The sequence below is a fragment of the Gracilinanus agilis genome, chromosome 6 (assembly GCF_016433145.1).
Source record: "Gracilinanus agilis isolate LMUSP501 chromosome 6, AgileGrace, whole genome shotgun sequence".
Taxonomy (NCBI): Eukaryota; Metazoa; Chordata; class Mammalia; order Didelphimorphia; family Didelphidae; genus Gracilinanus; species Gracilinanus agilis.
The window spans coordinates 115,120,753-115,133,563 of record NC_058135.1 but is presented as its reverse complement, the minus strand read 5'-3'; the positions used below and the strand labels follow the sequence as shown (position 1 = coordinate 115,133,563).

Genomic DNA, 12,811 nt, shown 5'->3' with positions numbered 1-12,811 from the left:
TTTCTCTCTTCTTTAGCAAAACCAACTTTTTTGTGTAGGTTTTTGTTGGGGACCATCCCTTCAACAAAAGTATAAATATATGACTTAGTAAAAGACTTCACTGTTCTTACTGACCAGATTGTCACTCCCCCATATAAAATTAATTGCCAAATCTTATTTTTTCTATCTCTTTAGAATCCATAAAATCATTCAGATCTTCCCTATGTCAAGTCCAGTATTCTATCTTGGATACCACATCTTCCTTTTACGCAAATTAATACTATAACCCTTCACTGTGCTAATCCAAATTCACATGACTAGTTAATAGCAAAACCAAGATTCATTCCCTAGTTGTTGTCACTGTTGTTGTTTTAACTACAGGTACATCTTTTTCCATTTCTATTCCTTTTCTAAAAGTCATACTTGCTGAATGGATACAATGTTCTGTATTTATTCATCCTTCATAAAGATTTCCTCCCTCAGGATTCACTGAAGAATTATTGAAGTAGTGAATATTCCTAGAGAATTTGTTTTGATTCACAGATAAATTATAACTTTACCACAGGGACTCAGAAACTTAAAGCCCAAATCCCCAGATTTTCCCCTTTCCCTTTTCTCTGATCTTCAGTCGCTCACTACTTAATGACTACTTCAGGTGCTGTTTACAAACAAGCCTATGTAACAACAAAATTTCAGTGGACAGCCATCTCCACTAGCCATCTTCCTTTATCTCTTCCAACTTTTTTAGCTAAACTCTTTAAGGCCATTAGTACTATTTATCTCCATATCCTCTTCTCCCACTATATTTTAAATTCTCAGCAACCTGCCTTCTCACCTAATTATTCAACCACTCCAACAACTCCAAAGTCACCAAAGATCTAATTGGCAAATCTAATATTCTATTCTTTATCCTTATCCATGACATCTTTGTAGCCTCTAATCATGTCCATAGCCATCTTCTCTGGCTATTCTCTCATTTCTGTATTTTTATGACATTTATTTCTTTTGGTACTTTTCCTACTCCTTACTTCTCCTTAGCCTCCATTACTGAATCTTCATCAAGGTCATGCCTACATACACATTTAGTATGAGAACTACAAGCACAAGAACCATCTGAAATCACAGAGTTATAGAACTATAGCTGGAAGGAACCTCAGAGACCAGCTAGTCCAATCTTGCCATTTTACAGATGAATAAATTGAAGGCAAAGAAATTAAGGAACTTGTCCCACTGTTATCCAGCTAGCAAGTATTAGAAGAAGCATTTAAAACCAGAACCTATGATTCTAGTCCTTCTGCTCTTTCCAATATGTCACTCAAATTATTTTTTATCAAAAATTGCTTCTTGCTAAAATATGGAATTCTTAATAATATTCCAAAAATAGTTAAATGGATCTGTGATCTTAGTGATATGTTGTTTCTAATGAGGCAGATTATAATTCATTTATGTCTACTCATCTTCTCTAATTGTTGTCCTTCTTTAAATTAGGGCCACTCATAGAAGCAACTGAAATGAGTCCTAGGAATAGGAACTATTTCTATGAGTTCTAGGAATTTTAAAACACAAGAAGGTCGATTTCTACTTTATAGTTTGATTTTTACTTTTGTCAGCAAAAATGCTCTTTCAAATGAATAATAATTGTGTGACACACTGGGATGCACACTACTTGGGCATAAGGGTATGACAGATGGGAAGAAAAAATCCATTCACAAGATTTATATGCCCAGATGAAATTTGTTACAGGATATCTTTTTTTGGGGGGTCAGGTATTTTTTTAGAAAAATTTTTCTATGGTTACATGATTCATGTTCTTACTCTCTACCCCGCTCCTCCCATAGCAGACATGCTTTTCCACTGGTTTCTTCATGTGTTATTGATCAAGACCTATTTCCATATTATTGATAATTGCACTAGGGTGGTCATTAAGAGTCTACATCCCAAATCATGTCCTCATCAACCCATGTATTACAGAATTATCTTTACAGGTGGTTGTAGATAGGAAAAATGGTACAGTCCTCAAGTTTGCATCCAGATTGGGGTGGTAGCATGGTAACTTCTTGATGAGTCTCAACCTTACTTCCCAACTTTCTCTTTTTGCACAGGACAATTCTTTTCTCTGTAGAGCATTTAGTGTGTTAGAGATTCTTCTTCTTTTGGTGTGTGAGATGGGGAGAGGGTCCAAGGTGATGACTGGAAAGAAATCAAGGGGTTTTCTATTTTCTTTGTTCCCAGATTTATACTTTGGGATTTATGAGCATTGTAATTCATTGAATGAGCAAAGGAAGGAGAAAGCACAAAAAAGGGAGTATATGTTTCATTCCATATCTGACTTTGGACAAATTTTGATAAAGTTAGAATCCTGCTCTTCATGACCTTAGCTATACTTCTGAAAAACTCTTCCTTGCATAGGCAATTGTGAGCTTGTACAAAAAACAAATGTACAGTCATATGAGATTAGAAGACCTAGGCACTTATTAGCTATGTGTCAAGCTGGGCAGTTATTTAACCTCTTTCAATCTCAGTTTTCTCATCCATAGAATGGGGATGAAAATAATACCACCATTCAGGGGTTTTGTGAAGATCAAATGAGATAACCTTTGAAAATTATTTGTAAACATTAAAGGACCATTCAAATTCTATTTATTATTATTATTACTATCATTATTATCACCATTATTGATTATATACTGCTTTATTCTTTCAAAGAGGAGAAACTGAGGATAGAAAAGCAATTTGTACTTTTGCCTATGGTTAAATAGAAAATCAGGGAGCAAGAAAGGTAAACAGCTAATCTCCAGGAGCTATATCTACTACTCTTTGTCAAATCAGATCATATCTTTCTATCACATGCTCCTGGGAGGACCACAAGCTGTATTCTAGATTCACCCCAAATTTTGGTTCAGCCCCTTTTGAGATCTGTAATAGAAAAGAAATCCATTGGTAATGAATTGAATTTGAACCTCTGTCAATGTAGAGGGAACTACCTTCTCTGAACCAGTCAACATGACTTTTTAGGAATTAGAGTATTGGATACAATTTTTTTCTATTCTATTTTAAATATATAGTCACCCCCTCCTTAATCCCATTTCCTGTTATTCATGGAACATATCAGTATTGGCAGAGCTAGCTGGGAAAACAGCTGGCTTTTCCACATTCCTTATTCACATAGCTTAGATGGGTATGACGTGTTGTCTAATGACAATGCCAACATAAGCAAAGAACTGAGGACACCTTATAAACCTTCTTCCAGTCCCCTGTATTCCAACTGGTCAGTTGATAGTGCTCATTATCATGCTCCCCAATAAAAACTAATGCCGATTGTTGTTTTGATTGTTCATCATTTTTCAGGGTAGTTCTCCAAATAAGACAAAAATAGGTTGATAATGGGGTCCTTGGTAGCAGATTGACATCCAGAAAAAAAAAAACGGTAAAGTTACTGTTCACTAATTCTTCTCTATCTAGTTCTACATATGTAATGTTAAAAGCAAATACAATGTATTGTCACGTAAATGACAGAAAAGATAAGATAAAATTTCATTTGTCAACCTAATTACATTAATTCAGTTAACTGTACTTCCAGATTGTCTGTGGGACTAAAATAGTTTATGTCTATGAGTTGGTATTCTTCACTGTTTGTGCTGAGAAAGCATGACAAAGTTATTAGTAATATAAATGTCACAACTTCCATAGTGAGTCACAAAAATCCATCAATTACTATATACATCAACGATGTAAATTGTTCATTTGTTGTACAGAGTAGTGAAAAGTCCTTGAATAAAATATACTCAATATTTGGTTCTCCACTGATTCTAGCTTTTTTTTTTTTTTTTTGCTAGTCTCTACCAGGAAACTAGCATCTGTGAAATTAAGCCCCCAAATTTTTGGAAGTCTCTCCAACTATCTGGAGATAAATTTTTTCTTTTGAGCAGAAATTAACTGTGTGTGTGTGTGTTTATGATGGCCCCTTGAACAGTCTTCTGAAGCCTAGTGACTCCTTCTGAGAATTTTTTTAAATGCAGAAAAAATATATAGGAAAACAAAGAAATTTAATGATATTAATATATAAGTATCTCTCCCTCTCTTCATCTATCTATCTATCACCCATCCAAATAAGTTCCCAGACCTTATGTTAAGAATCTTGCTTTAGAGACCATCTTTTTTTCCAGACAATTTCTCTCAGGTGGAAGCTTTCCTATGCCTCTATGTTCAAATATCTACTAGGTTTTCTCTTCCAATTTGTCTTAGATTCTCCTCAGTGCCCTTTTGACTCTAGAATTTTAGATGAACTCTTTATTAGTTCAATTTAAGACAAGTAACAGTTATTTTTTCTGGAGATTGAGGCAACCAGCAATAACAGCAGGTATTTCTCCAGGTAAAGTTAATGTCTTGACATTCACGATAGTCCCACTCTCCTGGAAGTCACTCTAATTTGATCTGATCCCAAAATGCTTCCTTAAACATGTATTGCAATTTCTGGCACAGAGCTTAGTTCTTATGAAGGGCCCTTGCTGGAGTTGTCACGTCTGGCACAAAAATGAGCACTTTATATTGGTTCCATTATGTTGGAAAGAACACAAGTTTATCTTGTTACTGAAAAAACAGAGTTTTAGATGTCCTCCACCCTCAAATATTTGGATCATGGTGGGCAACATTCAGAGATCAGGCTCAGTGTTAAAATTTCTACCTCTGATTTACTTTTATGGTTCTCTTCCAGTACACAGCATAACTCGTATTCCTTAGTCACTTTTGATTTAGTTTCTATTTTGATTCCTTTTTGGTCCCCACATTGTTTTCCCATGGCCAATTGTTTGCAAGTTTCTTTTGACTTAATTTGTCTCTATTGCTGGTCCCTGTATTTCTCACTATTGATTTAATCATTCACTTTCTTTTTGGTATTAATTATTTACTTTCTTTTTGATGTATTACTGATAACTTTTTAAGCCAACTCTTTTTGATGAATTTAACCTTTGGCTGAGAAAAACTGCATTCCAGGTTGCTAAAAGAACTGGCAGATGTGATTGCTGAACCATTGTCAGTAGTCTTTGAAAGATGTTGAAAAATGATCCTGGCACTTCCTGCTGGAGAAAAGCAAAGGTTGCCCCAGATGTTAAAAGGAAAGAGAGGAGTTTGCGGACAATAGACAATAGCTTGAACTTTGTTTCTATCGAAGTTCTAGAATGTATTATTAAAGGGCTGGCTGGTGAACACCTAACAATGGAAGAGGTGATCAGAAATAGTCAGTATGATGTCATCAAGTCATAAAGGAGTTACCTCATTTCCTTTTCTGACAAAGATTTTTTAGATTAAATGAGAGGAATAATTGACCTAGAATTTAGCAAAGCAATTGATAAAGTCATTTCTTGAGGAAAAGTTGGAGAGATATGAGCTAGATTAGAGGTGTCAAACACGTAGCCCCTAACATTCCTCCTGAATCAGTCTAAACTAGATTAAACTGTAATTGGGGGATACATAAATAAAAACACAATAGAACACAGATAATACTAAAATGTGGTTTTCTAAGTCGATAGAATTATGTACAACCTAATGACCTGTTTCTATTAAAGTTGTACATTATAGGGTAGCATGGCAATATAATTAGGCAGACTCATTGAGTTAGATGAACATCAAGAGGCCATCATTAATGGCTCAGTGTCAAATTTCTAGGAGATGGAGTGCCTCGAGGACCCATATTGGCCTTATGTTGTTTTTATCCTTGTAGGGTTCCATGATCCCAGGAGACTCTGCAAATATATAAAATGTAGGGGAGTTTCTGCAAGGGAATGGAAAGAGATCATTGAGAGGAAGCTAAGAACGAAAAATGATGTGATATACTATTTCCTTCTAAGGGTTCTTTGGATTTTGGGATTTCCTCTTCCTTTTCCCCTGAAGTCAGATATTTGGTAAGGAGGAAAACAGTAGAATTGACACAGTTTTGGGAAGTTTCATTACTACTACCAAGACTAATTTAGGATTCAATGAGGTCATATACTTCTAATCAATGGAGAATGGGTCCATATGGTGGAGTGAGTGATGGCAGATTCTTGATCTCTCAGCCTTTTTTCATAGCAATAGTCTCCAGTGACAGAGACACTGAAGTTTATCTGTGGCAAGTCCTTTCCCAACTAAGCATGTCCCCAAATACTAGAAGCTTCTCTAGTATAACTTTCTTATTGGAGATTAGGACTCAACAACTTACTCGACAACTATTGATGTCAAAGATTGTGTTAAGAACCTAGAAATCTAAGACTAAAAAATAAACCAAAAATGTCTGCATTTATGGAGCTTCTGTTTTATTTGGGGGAAAACAATAATTTCTTTTGGGATGAGAGGAGGGTACTAGCAGCAACAGGGGAGGGAGGGGAATCTAGAGTCTACCTCCTGTAGGATGTGGCATTTGAGCTGAGCTTTGAGAGAAACTAAAGATTCATTCTATTAGGTTGAGGCAAGCCAGGAACACATGGCAGGCATGGTGGTAGAGGCAGGCTGGACCAAGCTATGGAGGCAAGAAATGGAATGCCATGTCCTGGAAACAGTAAGAAGATCAGTTTGGCTGGAATGGGGAGAGAAGAAAAGGAATATACAACAAGCCTAAAATAGAATATTTTAATGAAAGGCTCATAGCCAAATACATATGCATTCTTTGCAAATTATTTCACAAGCAGTTATCTTTCTTTTTATGACATAAGTAGTATTTACTACCTAAGTATAATAGGGATCTATTCATTACAAATATTCATTATCTCTGCTTAGGTCCATAAACATAACATCAAAGTTGTCTTCCTTTATTTCTGTTGAAATTGGCACTCTTCACCATTACTTCTCTTTATCTTATGGCTCCACTTTTCTTTCTTTTTCTTTTTCTTTTTCAAAAAAGAAATAGAACTATTTCTAGAATGATCCTTCAACACTTGCTATACTCTCCAGGAGTTTCCAAATATTTTTTAATGGTTTGTATTTGAGTGCTCTAATTTTTCTTCTCCCTGTCCCCATCACACCGTGTCCCTGGGAGTACAAAGTCCAGAGCTCATAAACATTATGAAAATGGCTATACTAGCAGCAGGTAATACTCACACATGTTTATGAAGAATTCTCTGGGTTTGTTTTTATTTTCCTTTGTGTAAGTTTCAGAAGACTGGCCCATGTGTTACCAACACATTTCAGAAGAGACTTATGATACAGGAGCAAGCTGCGCCAACACTTGTTTATTTTGGGGAAAGGAGAATATGAGCAAATAAACCCAACCTCCCATTGCTTTTCTTCTGCTAGATGAAAACATCTCAAACTATTTCTTAAGCCCAATTGTTGCCATGCCAGCTTGAAGGCAGAATCTAGGGAGTCATGTTTCATCTTGATTACTTGTTATAATTACTATTGCAAAAAAATTGTGTGCTGCTAAATTGCTATATTTTTAACCACTAAAAAATAACACTATGCTGGAATTAAGAGAAAAGACCTGCTAAAAGAGTAGCAATTTATTTTAAGTGTTTAATTCACTTCTAAACAATAGAATAGCACAAGGTTATCTAAAATAAAGGACTTGGCAGATTGGGTATTCTTATGTATCCAAAGGCAACAAGAAATATCATTTCATGGGACATTTGGTCATCTTATAGTTCAGGGATTGAACTATAGCTCATGATTTTGCAAAGAGGCCACAATGGAGGTTATTAAAGCTTAAAGATCAATATCCTTTCTGAGAAGGAAGAAATTATAAGAGGAACTCAAGAAAGGCCTGGAAACTGAAATGGCATATGATATAATATTCAGTAATTTCAGTGCAAAGGTAAGCCTGGAGAAGGTCCTTGAAAATTATACTGGGGGAGAAAACATAGATCAGGAATAAGTAAGGAGAGATAGAAGACTTGAAGACTATGTAAATACTTCACCTTTACATGAATACTTCTATGAATATTTCATTTAAGAAGCTTTTGAGGTGCTGAATATTTCAAGCATTCAACAACATTGCAAAAAATGAATCTCACAAATAGTAAATTCTTACAAAATGTCAGAATGATTCCTGATTCACTCTCTGTAGAGGCAGACTATTAGCTTGTTAAAGTTAAGATCAAAATCAATATTGTTCCTATTGTTTGTCCTTTGTTTTCAAAGAGGACCCATGACATCATGGGGTGATGTCTCGACTCGAGCATGAATTGGATTTAAGTGTGGCAGAGTGGCACAAAACTGTCAGCCCCACTCTCTCTTCCAGAGTCATAAAGTCCTGTGGCAAAGACACATGCCAGGAAGACTGGCCCAGGATGCAATGGATGACCTTGCCATCTTTGATGTATAGCTAATCGCTAAGCATGCCACACAGCTTGCTTCTACCTCCTTCATGCCCACTGGAACAAATTGTTCTCTACCACCTCTTCTGCTGGGTGAGGTCTTCACACACTTGGGGTAAAACAACCCCCTAAATCAACCAATGGGTTTGAAATCAATAATAAATAAAATAAAAAAGAAAAGATGTAACAAATCATTGAAACAATGCTAACCTGACCCAGTTAAATAAGATGTGCACAGAAAAATAGGGCATGTGTAAAATGGTAGAAATAAACATAAACTATCATCATTTCCCAAGAGAAGCAGATAGCTGGTGCACTGCTTAGAATGCCAGAGTTGGAGTCAGGAATACTTGAGTTCCAATTCTTCCCTTACGCATTCTGGGTGTGTGACCCTGGGCAAATCACTTAACTTTCAGGCTCAGTTTTCTTTTTAGTAACATGGAGAGAATAATATCACTTATCTCAGAATTATTGGGAGAATCAGATGAGATAACCATAAAACACTTTTCAAATCTTAAAACACACACTTTCCAAAACTCATTTTATTTTATTACCAATTACTTACAATGATTTTCCACATAAAATTTCTTAAGTTACTCGATTCAATTTGTCTCCCTCTCTCCTCCCTGCCTTCCCCATTTCCAGAGATGGTAAGCGATTTGATTTGGGTTTTACATGTGATTTTGTAAACCTTAAAATACAATATAAATCCTAATCAACTAGCTACTTCCTAAGGAATTTTAATTGATATGATAATTGAAATGATATGACAATATAAAAATTAATATTTTAATCACTACAAGAATAGAAACTATATCAGTCAGCAAATGCTTAATATCCTTGCCAAGGATGGCAACTATTTAAAATATAAATTCATTTCTGCAGTCTTATTGTGGAAGATGTGAGTAGCAGTGGGGGAAAAATGTTTATAGAAAGTTTATTGAGAGGCATGATTTAACCACATCTTTCCAAGGGGACGTAAGAAAAACAAAAACCAACAAACAATAACAATGGGTAGGCCAACAAACATGATAAAAGGAAATGATCTCTAAACATTTCTATTAAAAATCGTTTTCTTTAATATTGACAATAGAGTCCACACTTTTGGATTCTTTCATCATAGTCCTACATGTGCAACATGCAGAAGCAGAAATGGTATTAAAAAAAAAGACAGGACAAATAGTGGCTAATTAAATTAGTTATAGTCAGAGGAGATCCCTGCTGGTGGTAACAGAATTTTGAGGGAATGGAAGGATCTCAAAATATTGAAGGAGCAGTTTGGAACCATGTCAAAAAAATTATGAATCTGTACTTAATCTTTGACCTGGCAATACCATTACTAAGACTATACCCCTAAGAGATCAAAGAAAGAGGAAAAGGACCCGTTTGTATAAAAAAAATGCTTTTAACAAATCTTTTCATGGCAAACAAATTGGAAGGTAAAAGAGGTATCTATTATTTATTGTTATTGTTATTTATTTATTTAGTTAGTGTTATTGTTCAGTTGTTTCAGTTGTATTTGATTCTTAGTGAACCTGTTTGAGTTTTCTTGGCAAAGATACTAGAGTTATTTGCCATTTCCTTTTCCCGTGTATTTTACAGATGAGGAAACTAAGGCAAAGCGGGTTAAGTGGCTTTCCCAGGGTCACAGCTAGTAAATGTTTGAGGTTACATTTGACTCATTAAGATGAATCTCTTGACTCTAGTCCTGGTACTCTAACCACTGTGCTATCTAGCTATCCATGCCTATCAATTGGAGACAGACAGATTATAGCATATAAATATAATAGTATACACTACATTGCTGTAAGAAAATTCTGAAAGGGTAGGTTTTGCTGAAACCTGTGAAGACTTATATGAACTGATGAAGAATAAAGTAAGCAAAATCAGGAAGACAATTTATATAATAAAAACAACATTGTAAAGACAAACAAAAGAACTTTGAAAGCCTTAGGGACTCTGATCGATGCAGTAACCAATCTGACTCCAGAGAACTGAGACAGAGGTAATACCCTCTGAGATGTGAGCAGTAAGGTAATTTGTTTTGCTTAGCTACATATATATTTACAAAGTTCCCTACCCCCTCAGGTTGCAGAGGAGGTTTCAAGGAGAAAAAAATAAATTTGTGTTACACAAAATAATTAAAATAAATTAAAAAATATCTGAAGGAAGAAAGAATGCTAAATGCTTGGGAAAAATGGACCTTATTATTACCAAAAAGGTGATAAAAATTTCAATAATATATATACACATTTCCATCTCTATACAATCTATATGAAAATAATATACGTATATATTAAAGATAACTTTGATGAAAATGTGAGAAAAATTGATAAACTTCTACAAATGATATTTTTGCAGATCAATCTTGACAGTTGAATAATTGACTGAAAGGCATTTGTTTTAAGGGGTAGATGTTAGCCTTCTCCCATTTGTAGAGGATCACATCATTGACTAGATAATGCAAAATCACATTAAAATTATTAGCTGTTGACAATAAAAAAGCATTTGATCCAATAAAGCAAAATGCATCATTAAGGAGAATGGGAGCTATGAACTTGAGGGCCTTTGTGTAAAGAGGATCTTTGGCACATTTATCTTCTCCAGTTTCCTGTTGATCATACTGCTTTGGCACTGCGGGCAGGGTGGATGGAGAAGATATTTTATTTGTTTTATTTCTGGTTCCACAAATAAACCATGAGTTCTCTAAAGGCCAATTTGATTAGAATTGGGCAGAAAGCTTCTTTACTACCGAGCTAAGGAATGATCAGAAGTCAATTTCTTTACCTCCTCACTCTCTAATCTCACTCTAGAATATTTTTGTGGCACCATATTGAGCTAGACCCCCATGGAACTATGAGGCACCATTCCAATATATAACCCCTTTTAAAATATTAACTACATGCCCCATATTTAGGAATTAAGTTAGATGATTAAAAATGGAATGGACTGCATCCAGGAAATTACAAATTTTTAATTGCCAAAAAAATTACAAATGTTAATGACCCCCAACTTTTCCCAGAAATAAAGACCTATATCATTTATCCCAATTGTCTAAAGGAGATGGCATATGACTGTGAATCATGGAACACTTTGGCCTTTAGAGAATTAAAAGTTAGAATCACTAAGAGAGACAGATGATGGCTATAAGTAATCTGGGACAGATAACAAATAAGCAATTATATGTAAAGAAATATAGCATAACGAAGCATAGTTAGCCTGATTATTAGTCATTATTACTTGTAGGTTGTACTTTTGTGAAAGACACAATGGAGTAAAGCATTCAGGAAGACCTGGGTTCAATGCTAATCTCTAATACTTATTATCTATGTAACTGTTGCTAAGTCATTTTAAAGATTTTGAGAATCAGTTTCTTTGTTTGTAAAAGGAGGCTGTAACACCTCGAAGGTTATTTTGGACCATAAATAAGAATGTATGAAAAGTATTTTGAAAACTTTAAAGCATGCATATGATGCCATATATATATTTATTTTGACACCCTCTAATTTTTAGAAAATAGTTTAAAAAGTACATATGGGGAGGGGGTAGTGGCTAAGTGGCTCAGTGGATTTAGAACCAGGTCTAGACATGGGAGGTCCTTGGTTCATATTTGCCCTCAGATACTTTCTAGCTGTGAGACCCAGGGCAAGTCATTTAACCCCCATTGTCTAGTTCTTATTGCTCTTTTGCCTTAGAATTAATTCTAAGATTAAAGATAAAGGTTTTTAAAAGCACATATAAATATATACACATTCATATATAAAGTGTATATATATAGAGATGTGTGTATATCTTATATATAAATATGTATTTATGTATGTATATAATCTATAACATGACACACAATACATAAACAAAAGTTTATCATATCACATATATTATAGATAGTATTATAATATAATAAATAACAGATATAGTTATACACAATAAATTATATATAATTAGAATATCTAATTTTATAAAATGCATAAATAATAGATTAATGATGTAATTAATTTTGTGATATAATATATAAATATGTAAAATAACATTACATAATTAATAATGTAATATGATCTATTAATTATAAAGTATAATAAATTATAAATATATAATATTATCTATAAAATCAGCATAGTTTTTGAGATGTTTGAAACATTCTATTTTAGTTTTGCCAAATTTATCAACTTTTTCTCTTTTCCTCTCCTTTAAAATTTTGTATTCAATCTTATTGAAAATCAGCATGATAGAGTGTGTACTGTTGGACTTAAAAGTCAAGATGACCTGGGTTCATGCCCAACCTGTGACTTTTACTGACTTTGTGAACGTGGGTAAGTCACATCAAATTTTCTCACCTCTTAAACGGGCACAAAGTGTGCTCCCATACACAAATGCCCAAATACTGGCCACATCTGTGATTTCATTAGAGTAGGGAGCTCTTGAGTGACTGTCTCTACCTCTGAAGACCGCCATGCCTCCTGCAGTTATAGTCTTAGAGCATCACCTGACTTTCCAAGGGATTCAGGGACTTGCCCAGGGCTGATACTTCCAGAAACAGAACTCGACCC

General features: G+C 34.6%; 1 protein-coding gene across 1 annotated transcript in view; it reads right to left on the bottom strand.

Annotated features, from left to right (window-relative positions):
- Positions 1-12,716, bottom strand: part of LOC123252327 (ubiquitin-like modifier-activating enzyme 5) — an 85,154-nt gene extending 72,438 nt beyond the window's left edge. The window contains exon 1 of the mRNA XM_044681689.1: positions 12,599-12,716. Within this exon, the coding sequence (XP_044537624.1) occupies positions 12,599-12,716 (118 nt within the window). The remainder of the gene's footprint in view (positions 1-12,598) is intronic.
- Positions 12,717-12,811: the final 95 nt, after the last annotated feature.